Source organism: Pleurodeles waltl, chromosome 11 (genome assembly GCF_031143425.1).
Source record: "Pleurodeles waltl isolate 20211129_DDA chromosome 11, aPleWal1.hap1.20221129, whole genome shotgun sequence".
Classification (NCBI taxonomy): Eukaryota; Metazoa; Chordata; class Amphibia; order Caudata; family Salamandridae; genus Pleurodeles; species Pleurodeles waltl.
Genome location: NC_090450.1, coordinates 111,899,850 through 111,916,496, shown reverse-complemented (window position 1 = coordinate 111,916,496; position 16,647 = coordinate 111,899,850). Strand labels below are relative to the sequence as shown.

General features: G+C 42.3%; 1 protein-coding gene across 1 annotated transcript in view; it reads right to left on the bottom strand.

Moving 5' to 3' along the window:
• SI (sucrase-isomaltase) overlaps nt 1-16,647 on the bottom strand; it is a 632,954-nt gene that overhangs the window by 316,623 nt on the left and 299,684 nt on the right. The window contains exons 27-28 of the mRNA XM_069213228.1: nt 12,058-12,212; nt 9,347-9,515 (exon numbers count right to left, since the gene is read on the bottom strand). Of these exons, the coding sequence (XP_069069329.1) occupies nt 9,347-9,515; nt 12,058-12,212 (324 nt within the window). The remainder of the gene's footprint in view (nt 1-9,346; nt 9,516-12,057; nt 12,213-16,647) is intronic.

The following is a 16,647-nucleotide window of genomic DNA, read 5'->3' as shown; positions in this document are numbered from 1 at the left end:
TATAATCACAGTACTCAAAGCACCAGGATGAGGGGTTAGGGATGGTGTTGTCCTCATGAACAGATGAGGCAATATATCCCCAAAGACAAGATTCAAAATAGTTCCAATTACAATTGAAAAGTAAGAATAGCCTCATACATTGGGTTCACGATCAGAAACTTTGAATTCATGAAGGTTTATTTAAATAATAAACTTAAAATGCAGAAAGGATCAAAATAACAACATTTCAATAAATCAGACAAAATAAATAAAATCAGTTGCTATGACAGCTCTCAGATTTTAAAATTAATACAGCATATGGAAAAACCTGCAAAATAGACTCAAGCTGGAATTAGATTTTGGCAGACCGGTTACTTCGTCACAACGTTGACAGATATCCTGTCCACCGAAAATGAATTCTCAATATTTCCACTGAGATTTAGATTTCGGTGGATAGGATATCCATCACTGTTGTGATGGAGTAACCCACCCACCGAAATCTGAACCAGGCCCTAAATCCAAAAGTGCAGCAAATTCACAGAAATTTGTGCAGTATCCTGACAAAAAAAGACCTGGCTTACTTCCTAAGTTGAGGGTTTATATAGCAAATGTAACCACTGAAAATGATGGAAAACTGCAATGTCAGCATGGTGCATGTAAAAGTAGCATTATGTCAGCATATAGTACTCTGCATTATGAACCTATCTAACATTATCATCCTTCCTACCTACATGAATATTGACTGCCCCGTCTTACCTAATGTAACTAGGTAAGAAACCTCATTATTTGCTTCTGCCTCCACACATCTTGACTCTGATCTTGTTGAACAGGCTGACACACTGGTGCATATTTACCTTGCATCGCCCTCCCATCATTTGTTTTTAAACTAAGGTAGCATTAAGGAGGCCCCCACCATGGACCAAACTTAGAAAGTGGTGCAAGCAAAATTTGCAAGATTTCACTGCTCCATTTTTTTTGTCATTCTTAAAGCTTGCTTAGGACAGGCTTTTAAGAGAAGCTCCCATAATGACCTATAGGCCTCCTTGAACTTTGCTGGCCTAGTGTCCAAACTTTTGACACTAGTCCAGCAAGGCGCCACAATAGCATCAAAGATTTGCATGCTATTGTCCTAAAGTGCGCCATGGTCTACTATACAGTTAATACAACGCTACAATGGTGACGTTAGTGGGGGTGAAGGGCGATGCAAGAAAAGTGGCACATCTGAGCTGAAGAACCACATTCTTGTAAATATGACACACTGTGTCTTACCTTTTCTGTGTTTATTTGGGTATTGGGTGATGTTTAAGAGCATTGTCTTTCCATTTCTGTGTTGATACGGTTTCAGAAAGTCTGTAACTATTTCCCACCAATTCTGGCACCTATGTAGCAAAGTGAAAATTAAAGCCAAGCATAAAGAAGACAACAATTAACCTTTGGGGCTGACCTAAAATGTGATTGTTAAGGTTTCAAGATATGCATACTTTAGAAGGGGGCTCACCCTAAGACTAATTGACATACTGTGAACAACACGTCTTCAAATATGTGTTTTCCATTGTATGAAAGGCATTCGCAGTGTGAAATTAAGAAATCGCAAAAAAATTTAATTTTTGAGATTGCGACATGAATTTGCGTGTCGCAAACAGCGTATCGCACAGTGCGTCACAATTTACCGAATCGCTATTTGCGAAACACTAATTGTGTTATAGATTAGCGAATCGCAGATAGTGATTCGCTAACTTGTGACGCAATTTGCGATATGAGACTGCGAGGCAGAAAAACGGATTTGCAATGCAATGCATCAAAAATTCACAATTTTCGATTATTCACAGAATGGCCGTTTGCACATGCAATTTACCACAAACTGAAACCAGGTGGTAGCCAGGTGCAACCTATATAAAGAGGCCCAGAATGCCTCAGCTCCTCTTCCACAATGGCTGCACTCTACGTCATGGCGAGGTGAATGAGGATCTTGGCAGGTTTGAGGAGAGAGAGGAGGAGACAAGAGCACATTTTCAGAGTGCCCATAACCCTTTTTGACCAGACTGAGGAGGACATTTATGAGAAGTACAGGTTAAGCTCATTCATGATACTTGACTTGATTGCTGAGCTACAACCCATACTGCAGCGCACCACAGACAGGACCATCAGCATACACACCCATGTGCAGGTATTATGCTCCCTGCACCTACTAGCCTCAGGGAGCTATCAAGGGGTCATAGCAGCTGCTGGAAGGGTATCACAGAGTGCCCTCTCTTGATTTTTCAAAGCCTTTCTCAATGCCATGCTGAGCAGAATACAACTGTACATAAGATTTCTCAACACCCCACTGGCATTACAACAAACTAAAGTTAATTTCTACCAGATTGCACATTTCCCACATGTCCTAGGTGGCATTGATGGGACACATTTAGCAATCTGTCCCCCATCGGCCACCGAGTATTTTTATCGCAACCGTAAAAACCATCAATCCATGAACATACAGGTGATATGCAATGCCTCCTACATCATTACCAATCTCGTGGCCAGATACCCAGGGAGCACCCATGACTCCAACATCTTTCACCACAGCGGGATACACACAAGACTGCTAGCTGGGGAGTTTGGTGAAGGATATCTACTAGGTAATTTGACAGTTCAGAATGATGCATTGATGTAAGCGTGACGTCAGACAGCACATGTACTCATTTTACTCTCTGTGCATTTAGGAGACAGTGCCTATGCTGTGCACACCTATATGCTTACACCCTACCTGAACCCAGCAACTCCAGCAGAGAGGAGGTACAATGCTGCACATAGGGCAACCCGCAATGTGGTGGAGCGCACTTTTGGGCTGATGACGAGCCGCTTCAGGTGCATCCATAAGAGTGAAGGTGCACTACAGTACAGCCCAGAGACGACATGCTAAATCGTGGCCACATGTGCCATCCTGCACAACATAGTAACCACCAGGAGCATACCAGTGGAGCTCACGGAGCCTGACTCAGATGAGGATGATGATCCCTTACCACCCCTTCTACCAACAGACAGGACCAGTGCAGCAGAGGGCAGGCAAAAACATGCTGACATCACGTGCAACCATTTTTGATGTAAGTAATGACAAATTCACTTCAATGAAATGTATTTCTGTAGTGAGCATCCTTATTACCTTGACTGAAGGTAAACAATGTCATTAGGACATAGCTATTCACAATGGGCAGTCATGAACAAGTCACAGTGTCACACTATGAGCATCATAACATGACTGTATTTCTCAGTTTATGGGGTAGCCTGTAGCCCTCAATATCACTTTTTACGTCCACGCACTCCACTTGAGTGCTCTGTGCCCTCACCGGCACCTCTAGTAGGAGGTTCACAAGCAGTACTGTGTCTGCCACTGCGACGCCTCGGATTAATCACAGGTACTGTCAGACTGCTGAGGCTAGAGGACTCCTCACTGTCCCCAAAATCCAGTTCGCAGGTTGTGGCACTGCATGCTGTTTGCATGGCATCCACTCCGTTGGCAATTTGCTCCAATCCCTGTGCAATGTCCTGACTGCAATGTGCCATGTCCAGCTGTGTGGCAACGGCACACCATAATATCTAAGCTGTAGAACTTGAGAGCCGATTGACAGATCTACAGAAGCTATCAAACCTTCCCAAATTTTGGTGATGGCGCCTGCGCTGGCTGACGCACTCCTGCCGTATCTCTGTGTAGGGTTCCCCAATGGCCTGTGTCAAATCCTTGGTATTTTCAGCAGCTGTTTGCTGTCCCTCAATCAGAGTCTCCAACTGCTTGTGTAGTAACCCCATATTGCTATTTTGAGACACAGACTGTCTGTGCAGTGACTTCAATTTTTGCATTGCAGGCGCTGCACCTTCAGCACAGAAGCTTCAAGGCCGCCAAAGATTGATGGGCCCACTCTTTCTTTTGTTTACTGTCTGCCTGCTTTGCGGTGCCTCCTTTGGGGAGTTGACTGGCGCTGGCGCAGGGACTGCTGTCTTCCTGTGGGACTCGCCTCTGGTGGTGGTGTGTGTTCCTGTTCTGGCATTCATCTGAGTCCTGGTTATGCTCTGGCAGTGGTAACACCCTTGCCCTGAGTCTCGCTGGAACAATACTGTAGGATTCACCGGTATTTAAGTCAGACTGTGGTTGTGTTTCTGCTTCCCCCACTTTTTCAGATCCTGCAGCAGCAGGGACTGAGTCATCTGCAAGGACAATGTGCAGCATGTCAGTTCTAGCATTTTTCACAGATTTCCACAGTGTTGCTTTCAATGTACAATTAAAATGTGTCACCCTGAGTCCTTTGTGGGTTTTCTCTATGTGGCTAAGCACTATCTTTCTATTGATGCTGTGCTTTAACCTTAGGGTTGTATACTACCACTCCCATCAGGCACTGTTGTGTTGTATTTAAGATGTGACATAGACTACTTTTCAGAGTGGATCGAGCTATGTTCGATTTCAGTCAGCCAGTGCATGGCTTAGTGCATAGAGCTGCTCCCTGTGTGTTGTGTCTGCCAGCGGTAGTGGTATTGCATGAATTGACCATTTGTCTCTTCTGTCTTCCCCCTCTTTTTGTTTTGCCACCCTGTCCTTGCGTGCATTAGCATCATCTGGCGGAGAGCAGTGGCCCCAGAGCAGGACGGAGCTGCATCCCACATGGCCCTGGAGGGTGAAGTAATGGAGAGCTCCACGACGGGGACAGGAGCAGACACCAGCTACAGCGACTCCTCCTCTGATGGGAGCTCACTTGCGGTGGTGGGCACCTCTGTGCCCACTGCATCAACAGGTACAGCTGCCACCCCCCCTACCAGCACCGCCTTCCCAGCAGCCCCTCATTGAGTTTTCCGTGCCCGCTCACCCAGGAGGATGGGCATCTCCTTCGCCCCAGGCACCTCACCCCCTGCCCCAGTCAGCCCTGCTGCCCTCAGTGAAGAGGCTATTGACCACCTGAGATCCATCACTGTTGGACAATCTACTATTTTGGATGCCATCCAGGTTGTTAAGAGGCATTTGCAGCAAACAAATGCATACCTGGAGGCCATTCATTCTGGGCAGGCGGCCCAACAGAGAGCATTTCAGGCTCTGGCCTCAGCACTGATGGGAGCCATTGTCCCTGTGTCCAACCTCCCCCTTCAAGTTCCTCCACCCAGTCCCCTGTACCTCAGCCTATCCCAAGCACAACATCAGACCACCATGCACACTCATCAACACACAAGAGTGGACATGGCAAACATAAGCACCACACATCCCACTGGCACTCACACAAGCACCATCCCCATGCAGACACACCAACATCCACTGCCTCCACTTTGTCCCCCTCCTCCACATCCTCCTCCTCCCTCCCTGTCTCGTCTCCACTCACACCTGCATGCACTACATCCTCAGCCACTACCTCCATCACCAGCACGCCCATCACCACACACCGCTCACGTGCACTCACCACACCCACTACCATTCACACATCCCCTGTGTCCTCTCCCAGTGTGTCTGTGAGCCCTCCTCCCAAACTACACAAACACAGGCACACGCCCACCCAACAGCCATCCACCTCACAACAGCCTCCGGCCCATGCACCTTCACCCAAATTCAGCAAACGTACACCTTCTACAACCACTACCTCTTCCTCCACTCCCAAACCCCCTCCATCTTCCCATCCCAGTGTGTCTCAGAAACTCTTCCTGGCTAACATTGACCTCTTCCCTACACCCGCCCGCATCCTTTCCCTAGGGCCAGGCTGCCCAGGGCCCAGCCCAGCACCTCAGCCACCAAATCCTCCAGCCCAGTGGTGTCAGCAAGTCTGGCCACATCGCGGGCGCCACCCATCAGAGCTGCCAGTGTGCCACCTAGCAAGGCCAAGGAGCAGGCCATTCCACCATCTGCCAAGGTGAAGAAGGAGCCCACATGCCGGAGGGAGAAGCTCCACCTACCAGCAAGCAAGGGCTCCTCCAAGCCGAAAGGGGACCTTGGCAAGGCACCAGCAGCAACATCAAAGGTGGGGAAGGGACACAAGCCGAAGAGCAGGTCAGGACAGGGCACGGAGGCTCCAGCTAAGGGACCAGTCACCCCTTCTGTCAACCACAACATGAACCAATACGGTGGTGGACACCGCCACCTGCACTGCCACCAGCACCGCCACCTGCATGTCTGCTGCCTCACCAACAGTCCCCAGCCTCATCCTCAGTGGGCAGCCATCTGAGGCTGCAAGAGACATCCTGCTGTGTCCCTCAACAAGTGCAGACACATGCACCACCGCCAGCACCTCCAACACGGACACCGCCGCAACCACCGCCACCAGCACTGTGACGTGCTTAGACAGTGCCACCACAGCTGACATGGCAATCATCCCAAGTGGGCAGCCATCCGAGGCTGCAGGAGACGTCCTGGACTCTGCCCAGTGTACATGAGGTATGATTCCCAGCACTGTTTGTACCAGCAGTTGGCAGGCGAAGTCACAGCAGGGTAGAGTGTGTCTCAGCCTCCATGGAGTATCATGCTACCTGTTCTCAGGCAATCTCGTGGCACACACACCCAGGTGAGGGAATGGGACCTGCCACACTGCATGTGAAGCACTCTGGGCACCAGGACCCCTCCAGAACCAGTGGAGAATCACATCCACCACCCCAGTCCTTGGCAGGATGAAGCACTCTGGGCACAAAGCCCCCTCCAAAACCAGTGGAGAATCACATCCACTACCCCAGTCCTTGGCAGGATGAAGCACTCTGGGCACAAAGCCCCCTACAGAACCAGTGGAGACTGTTATCCACTTGAGAGACTGTGGCTTTGCACTCCCCAGGATAATGCAGTGGGCAAACCACCCACTGGAGAGACTTGTGAGACTGTGGCTTTGCACTCCCCAGGATACAGCAGTGGGCAAACCACCCACTGGAGAGACTTGTGGACTGTGGCTTTGCACTCCCCAGGATACAGCAGTGGGCAGACCACCCACTGGAGAGACTTGTGAGACTGTGGCTTTGCACTCCCAGGATACAGCAGTGGGCAAACCACCCACTGGAGAGACTTGTGAGACTGTGGATTTGCACTCCCCAGGATACAGCAGTGGGCAGGCCACCCACTGGAGAGACTTGTGAGACTGTGGCTTTGCACTCCCCAGGACCAATCAGTGGGCATGGAGCTCCCTCGTGGAGCAGTGGCGTCATCTGTTCATCCGTCTGAGGTGCCCCCCCGCCCCTTCCCAATGAGGTGCCTGTTGATTTTCCATCTGATTCCCCTTGCAGTGTTCTCTCCGTTTCGAGTCAGGTATCTTGTGTAGGCTTCGCCCATGCATTTTGGGACACTGATCCACAGACAATGATTTCATTACTATCCGGACTTGTGTAGTTGGTGTACATATTTGTATATACAGATTTTTGAATTTGACCTATCTGAATTTTATTGATTACACTTGTTGCAATCATTTCCTTTTGTCCTTTGGGGGTGACGGGGTGTATATGTGATGTTGCTGCATGTGTATGTGTGTATGGTGTTGTGGGTGAGGGTGGGGGGTGGGGGTGTTGCGTGTTGCGTGTGTGTGTCACTCTCTTTTCCCCCTTCCCCTCCCCTGTGTGCTAGGTGCAGTACTCACCGTGGTCGTCGTCAGCATCTTTGCTGCTCCTGAGACAAGAGGAGGTAGACAAACATGGGTAGGACCTGTAGTTCGGGCTCCATGGCGTCCTGGTTGTTCGTAAAGAGTCGAAAGGTGAGTGGTTTCCCTTCTGTGTACTGTTTCCGCCGTGCTTTTGATGGCGTTGGTACTGCCCCGGTAAAGGTGGTGGATAGGCGTGTTGTAATACAGTGGGCAGAACCTTGTCTTCCGCCAGTCTGTTGGTGGTTACCGCTGTGGTGTTTGTTTCTACCGCCGTGGCATTCGGAGTGTTAAAATGGCTCTCTATGTTGGCGGTTTCTGCCATGGTTGTGATTCCATTCCCTGCTTTAACACCGACCGCCAGGGTTGTCATGAGGGCCTAAGTGTCTACAGGTAGTTGATTGGAATATAAGCATTCTCTGTTGTTGATCCAATAGTGACAATAGTGAAAATAATTAGATATGTTGGTGTTAAGTCTAGCTGAAGTAATTTAATTTGAGATTCTGAAACTATTTTTTAGGTGAAAAACCTTTAAGTGTGCAAGACTGAATGTAGGAGCCAGCAGGTGCTTCAAGGAACAGAAGGCCAGATTTATCAATATCTGACACAGCACAAAGCAGCAAGACAACTTGCTGCACTGCATGAAATGGAGAGAGCAGGAACTTCCCAAATTTAATACTATATGGAGCAAACCTGCTCTTTATCTGTGCTGGTGCACTGTGTGCTGTCTAGCATCAATGTAGGTGTCCCCTGCATCACTGTGAAAAGGTGCCTTGTTGCAGGTTGGATTGTGTTTGTGGAGGAAGGCACATCTTCCTGCACAGAAAAAAATCCATAGGGTGTTCTTCTTTCTATGTGGGCTGCAGAATGCAGCACACTTAGAATTAAAAATGAGGAGAAATAAATATATTTCTCCTTCTTATGTCTCTATCTGAAAAGTGTAAAATTGTGGCACATTCCTAGGTTTACTTGGTAAATCTGGGAATGCACCAAAATACATGGATGAATGCATGGGAAAACCTACTCTCCAACCACTTCCTGCCTTCCCATCCGAGAGTAACAAAAGGCAGTCAGGTGCTGCCTTGTATTTCTCCGTACTGAGAATCCATCCATGCAGGCCAAGCAAGATGGCTTTGCCTGGCTTGGCAAATCTCCCTTAAGAATTGTGTTACTCTTCCATCATCTTGTGTGATGAAAGGGCAGTGCAGACCTTTAGTAAATCTAGCCCTGAATATATTGAACTTTATGCCAAAATGCTCTATGTGAAACACATGTTGGGCCCGATTCACAAAGGTAATTTTAGACGTTTGGTCAAACTTTAGACCAAGCGTTTAAGTTTACAACTTTGGAAATTCACAAAGGGCATTTGAGAGTACAGTCCTTAGGTCTGCAAGTGGGGGAGATGTCCACACATGGGGCCACAGCAACACCCATTGCACGCACCTTCCACGCAAAGTGCTGCGTGTGAAGGGGCGGTATTTACAAGGTGGAGTTAAGCCACAAAAAGGGGCTTAAGGTCACCTTGTAAATACAGCGCAGGGCATAGTGCCACCGGAGCATCACGTAAAGAGACTCTCCGGTGGCGCTAGAGGCAAATAAATATGCCCCTTAATGTGATGCAGCATCTACTTTTTAATTTCTATACCCAATTACATAAGACAAAATTGATCAACATTGAAATCCGATATTTTACGCATGCCTATTTACATTTCTAAAATAACTTTAATGTGCTTTACCGACTTATAATATTCTAAATAACGCTTCATATACAAGAAAATAAATGTATTTATGTGCTTAAAACTTACAGCAGGCGCCTGGTCCTTGGAAAACATTCCCCAAGTTTGCCAATTCAGATCGTGCCGAAACGTTTTATGCTCTGTTTCTCCAAATCCATACACATAACTTGAGGGTAAGCGGGTCGCAATCTGAATGAACATATCACTGAAGGTAAATCCTGGCACCTGGGAATCCCAGCTGAAATTCAATTGTATTTTTATAAAACATATTCAGTTAACAAGAAATTAAACTTCAATTTAACAATGCCACCTGAGTTTAGACTTATATTTCCATGTGTACGAATGGCATGTTATATTTACCGCTCAAGAGAAAGGGACAGTTTTGTGAATTATATAATGCCCTTGTACAAGTTTGTTGAACAAGAATTTTGTTCATAATGGTGCTGCTCAATAACAATGATGTACATTAGGCAGACCAAGGTCTCCATAAGATTTATATTGTCTTCTTGTGCAAAGCCAAATTAACTCTTTCAACTTGAATCTAACTTAAAAACGTCTATCTGCAGCCGCACAGAATAAAAGTGCGATGTAATTGCTGCTATCGGGGCTCAACATATTGTAAAAGCAACACATCAAAAGCAATAGTGGATAGACCAGTCCTATTCACCTTTCAAAGTAAACAGCACATTCATATCAACTATACTGACACAATATATTGCGTTTTTGATCAGTGCAAAAGCACTACAAATCCTACTCTGTTCAGAAACTGAAACAGTAAAATCCAGGATACATTATTAAATGCCTATTCAGTATTGCCACTGAAATGGGCAATGCTTAGTTTCTGTGTAATAATGGGTGTAGCAGCTAACAAAGAAAGGGTGTGAATACTCCTCCTACATACAGGTAGAAAGACCTGATGCACACAATGAACAGGGTTTGGGACAAAGTACATGAACTTTCAGTAAATGTTTTAGATGAGACTGTCAGTCCAGAACTGATGAAAGTATGGCACAAATTTTGAAAGGTGTCCTGCAGGACAGTGCAACAGCCAAAAAAGCTGAGCTGCACTGCGTGACAAGGACAGAGCAGGAGAACAACATATTCACATAGATATGGCACTCTCCACACATTTGTACATTTCTTTTATAAATCCTATCATCTAAGGCCCGTATTTATACTTTTTTAGCGCCACAATTGCGCCGCTTTTTGACGCAAAAACGGCTCACAGTTACAAAATACAATGGTATTTTGTAGGTTTGTGCCGTTTTTGCGTAAAAAAGCGGCGCAATTGCAGCGCTAAAAAAGTATAAATATAGGCCTAAGTATATCTGCCTAACCCATATTGGCAGCGATAAATGCTTCAATCTGGCTCTTAACATACTCGGTCACATTTGGTTATAATAACAATGTTTATCAATTTTCTTGATCATCTTCTGGAACACTAAATTGAGAAAGAACTAAATAGTACTCTCAGAGTTCCTATTGACTAATATCTGCCCAGGGGAAGATTGGCAACAATGCGTACATGGTAGTAACACATTTACTTGTGAAAAAAGCACTCCAATGCTGTTTTGCTTTATGATTTTGTTGAATTGTGCAGTGACAGTTATTAACACTGCTACACTTTCTGAGATCAAGAAAATCAGCCAGACAGCTTTCTGCACCATCCTGACCCATACTGGGACATCGTGGTCTCTCACAGCCTTTTGGAACCAGAGAGTACTGGTAATGGGAAAGGTCCTCTGGTCCACTGTGCAATTTCTTCTTTACCCCAGTTCCTAGAGTAGACTCAAAATTAGTATTCTGTGGCTATGTCTTTGTAGGGAATTTATAGTTTTATTAACCCATCTTGTCTTTCTCATCTGTACCGTTAAGTTGCACAGCGTCCTTATCAATGAGAGTCTCAATCAATTTCACTTATTCTCGTTCATAGCCCCAGCTTCACTGTAGCAATCCCTGGTTTACAATTTCCCTCGGGTTATAATTTAAATACATGTTGCCAAGGGGTTCATTTTTGTGAATTAAGCCATCTACACAATATAAAGAAAGTTCAGATGTTTAATTCATGGCAGTGAAGGCCTGATAACTTTCCCGTGGTTTTGTACTTGCATGTATATAGGCAGCAAATGTTGCTTTTGCAAATTTTCCATATACCTTCATTGATTTTATCCTTGTTCTTGGGCATTGATGGTGGTGGAATTCACTGCTTGAAAATGACCCAGTAAACACTTCACTTAATTGACTAGACAGGTCATAGATTGGGCAAGTCATTTCAGTGGTATCACATGGATGTTTCTTGGCAAGCAGGGCACTGACTCTTTCAATATGTGACAGTCTCTGGGCTTAAAGAGACTTCCTCCACATAGAGCAAGTTGATCCGTTCCTATACCCTTCATCTTTCAAAACCGGTAGATTATAAAATCAAAATGTAATCAACTTTCATATCTTTATGGCACATCTTAATATTTCAAATTGAGAACATTTTTCTGAACAGGAAAATACGCTAAGTATCTTTTTTACTTTTGTTTGTGATAGAACAGGGAGCAACAATAAGCTTGAGTACAAAAAAAGTGCAAAGGAATACTATGGGACACCCTACTTTTTAGTACAAATATAGAAGAAAAAGAGTTTTAGATCATGGTTAACATTAGAAAGGTTTAAATTTAGGGAATATTAGAAAATATTGCTTTGCGCTAACTATGAAATGTACATCTCAAATATGATTTTACTGTCAGATTCTAAAAATGTAAAAATAAATCATGCCCCCGATGTTGACTTACATGATTACACCTGTGCTTCTTCGTTTAATTTGAATTCCAAAAGGATCATTCTTGATGACAACATCATACAGCCTGCTTGCTTCACTGCCACTAGGAGTGCTGGGGGTGTTTAACTGTATAGGCACTTCATATCGTTTATTATTCGGATCATATATCTGTAATGAATAAAATTGTAATTTTAATAATTCCCAATATTTTTTCAGAATAGTGGATAAAACAGATTAATAAGTATGTAAGGTAGTTTTGGATGAATGAGACCTAACTACAAGAAAATAATATATCACTCAGAGATGCACTGGGGACAGCTGCCATCGGTTTTCACAACCATACTCCAAACGTTTACTACTTTTTGTTTTTCAGATGTAATCTCCAAAAGCAGTGTTTGTTTCTGAAAAACAAAATTGTAATAACCACTGTATTATGTTCTAACACTCTGTTGTGTTATCTCCTATGGTGTGGGGGTAATTTGTTTTCTGTTGCCTACCTCTAGGTCTTTTGTCAGAGAAAAGCAGAAATGAGAAGCCATTATACTGTCTACAGTACATTCAGCAAGTGGTGTAATGTCCTTCAGAAAGCCCCTACTCTGTCAGTTCATTGGAGGAAGTTTTCTGTGTACAGTGCCAATAGGGTCTCTTTTGAAAGTAAACTTAAGGTCTACCCACTGCACAACGAGGTGGGCTAAACAAGGGTTTGGCAGACTGGGTACTTGAGTGAGTCTACAATAGAGTACCCTGTCCTCCAACCTCTATATAAAGCCCTATAACCCAATATCCACTTTTAGGGTAGCCAGGAACATAGAAATTGAGAAAAGGGCAAAGACAGTGATCGAAAACCCTGTTGGAAAAGTGGAAACGCTCATTGCATGAGGGATGTTCTCTGTGTTGGGCTCTTTGGATCGATTTGCTGATGAGTAAACAATGACATATCCAAACAGATATGCATTCAGGACTGAGGACAGAGAGAAAGAGGGCAAATCCAGAAGAGGTGTTAAAATAGAAATAAAGTTGTAGTGTGTCCCAAAGAACTGCTGTTGGTAATGGCATTGTCGATAGGCTCGGAAAGGCACAATATGCTATGTTGCTTCCTACATGGGAATGTTTACATGTAGGACTGGCATTTTGCTACTTAAGTGATCACAAGAAACATTTGAAATACTAGTCACAATGCCTGGGCTAGTAATAGTTTTTGTTAAAACAATGATCATGTTCTGTGAAAAGAAAACAGTATCTTCACCACATCCCTATAGTTATCTTTTTGTTAGATTTTCATGGATGAATACAGGTTATCCAAGCACCAGGTATTTTGTTTACGTTGTACATTTTAACTCGGGTCACTATACTAAATTTCAAATGTAAGGAAAAGGGGGTAGAATGATATATAGTCCTTTTGTAACATCTTGTTGGGGCTTTTTTTTTTTTTGCAGATTACATGTCCCTCCTCAAAACTAACCTCATGGAAAGTGAGGTTAGTTCTTACTATGCTGATTTTAGTAACTTTGGATATAAGAGATTAATTTTGCTGACTTTTTCAGCAATTAAGCCAATGGCTACAGAAACATAAAGGATTATTCATGTATTGAAGGATAAGCATTATTCATGTATTATCTCAGGAATTTGGTGTAGATGGGAGAAAGCATGTAGTTAAACTGACTATGTATAAAATCCCTTTCTCTATCCTTAACATATAACCTCCTACATAGCCAGACAATCATTTTTGTTTTGATATTATAAATTAAGCAATGCCAATCTTGAAAGATTACTTTATTCAAGCAGTGATTGCAACTTTGTTATGGACCCTTTTATTGACCATCATTCTAAGGTAACATTTGTCCCCTCTACTATTCAAAAATTGTTCCTCTCCATGATAACTCAATGATCTTTGTTAGATGCTGAGAGATTATCTCACCCTACATCAATAGAATATACCATATTTTCCACTGTGCACACTTCATCCAGATTAGACCACATATTTCTGTCACAATCTCTTTTTTCACATCTTTTGAGTTCAAAACTTGGTTAAGTCCTAATATCTGATAATGCAACGGTTCTTGTGGATTTAGAGTTACTATCTGATCCTCGAGGCAATAAACAATGGCATTTTAATTTACTGGGCCTTTTCATAAAATATTATTCAAAATTAACGGTACCTCTGAGAGGTCTCCTCAAATTTTATAGGATTCATTTAAATCTGTGGAAAGGCACTTAATAGTTTTATATGTAGCCAGAAAATAAAAGCTACATGTTCTAAAATCAGTTGAAATTCTGCATAATATTAAAACATTGGAACATACCTATTTTTCTAATAAACTCATAACCTGTTTTGATAAATTAAGAAAAGCTGAATTCCAATTTAATAAGCATTTCACAGATGATGCAGCATCTTATTCACTTAGACGACTTGCAAAATAGTAGTGCAAAACAATGCATGTAAACTAGCCAAAATTCTGAAGATCAAAACAGAGAGAATTAATATTGAATCACTTATAACAACAATAATGTTTCACTTCTTCAAGATTCTGAAATTTTGGTGGTATTCAACATACATATTTTACAATCTACACACCTTAATAAACCTCTTCAGCAACCTCAATTTCAAAATATTTACTGTCTACTCCAAAAGAATTTGAAATGTCCATTGCTTTCTCCCATCGGGAGGAAGACATTAAAACAACTGAGATCTTAAAGCCATGAACTTGATTAACAATGAAAAGATTCTGGTCCAGATGGCTTTTCAATTGAATTTATCTTTATTTTTCCAAACTTGTTAGACCAAGAATATTCAAATTGTTTTCTATCTTTATCAGAAATAAAACTTTAAAGAGAACAATTCAAGATGCACTGATCTGTTTAATACCCAAAGAGGGTAGGAACCCTAAACTATGTAAAAAGTATTAATCAAGATCTCCAGTCAATCTAGATTGTAACATTTTTTGCAACCTATTGCTCTTCACCTTGAATTATTGTTCCCTAAACTGAATGAGCATCAAAATAAATGTCAACAGACTTTGTTGAAGGCAGGCATCTATTAAAGAACACCATATTATTTTTATATATAATGTAAGTCTCATAAATATAAGCACTCATTGGAAGCTATAAAAAAACATTTGATTAGATGAGGTGTTTTTTTTAATCTTTCATTTGCTTACATTGTTTGGTTCAGGTTCTGACTTTATTAATTTAGTTTCTCTTTTATACACAGCCCCAACAGCTTTGACATATCTAAATGGTTTAATATCTTCTTGCTTTTTGTTATACAGTGGAGTTGGACAGAGTTGTCCTCTTTTTCATCTTCTTTTTATTCTTGCTTTTGAACCCATCTTACTGAAAATTAGACATATTGCAGATTTTACAAGATTTCATTATGGTGAGAAACAGATTCATTTTGTGACAGATGTCGATGACGTTATGATGCTCATATCTAATCCATTCTCTTCTCTACCAGCTTTCCCAACTAAGGTAAATAATTCTGCTATGGTTTCAGGCAATAAAGTACACTCTGCCAAATGTGAAATTCTCCCTCCTAATAAGTTTAGTTTTAAACACAACCTTTCTGGCATCAATTTTGCCTGGTCTCCCATGAAAATTAAATATTTGGAATTATGGTTTACAAATAATTTTAAATATATGGTTTCTGTTAATCTTTCTGCAATTATTACAACACTTTTATCTTTAACATATAGATGGAATCCATTATTATTATCTTGGTGGGGTGGATTGGATTCTACTAAAATGATACATCCCATTGTTGTTTTCAGTATTGATTTCAGGCCACAATTTTAAAACAATACAAACCAACTTATCTAAATTCAAAGTAAAAAGACTCAGATGTCCTTTACTGAACTATGTTATCCTAAAGAAATGGGTGCAGTTCATTTTCCCAGCTTTCATTCTTATCAAACTACTTTATTTTTGGATCATTACAAATATCTTAATATGGGTGGCAGTTCCAATACTCCTCTTTATGAACTGAGTTGTTTTTTCTCCATTCCTTCCCATTTAAATAATGTTTAACATTTACACAGAAACCTTCATACCTAACTCTTCCTACTCATATAAAATTACATAAAACATTATGTCCCATTTCCAATGTTAATTCCACAGATTTGGAGACATTTCTAAACTCTTCATTATGGTATATAAAATTAACCAGTCCAAAGTTGGAAATACTGGTGAAACAAAGGCCTTTTATGGGTTAATCTATTTATTGTAAATGATGCATGCATATCTTTCCAACAGGGGCAATTGCACTTTTCCTTAACACACCCCTTGCTCACAAATATGCATTATTACAGGGTACTATTTTACACATATTACAAAGCCTTTCTTCCACACCTTGGTTAGATATCCCAGATGTACCTTTTCCATACCTCATTACAGTATCCGCTTCAGCATCTATACTTTGCAAAGCCCTTAATGAATCCAAATGTTTCCAAAGACAAAACACAAATTGAATTACAATGCAAATATGACTTTGATGTATGGAACAAAATACTTTAATCCATTAGAGTGGCAAACTTAATTCAAACTTAATTTTTCATGTATAATAGACTCCTGATTTCTCCTTGTTCATTGAATAAGACAAATTCCACCA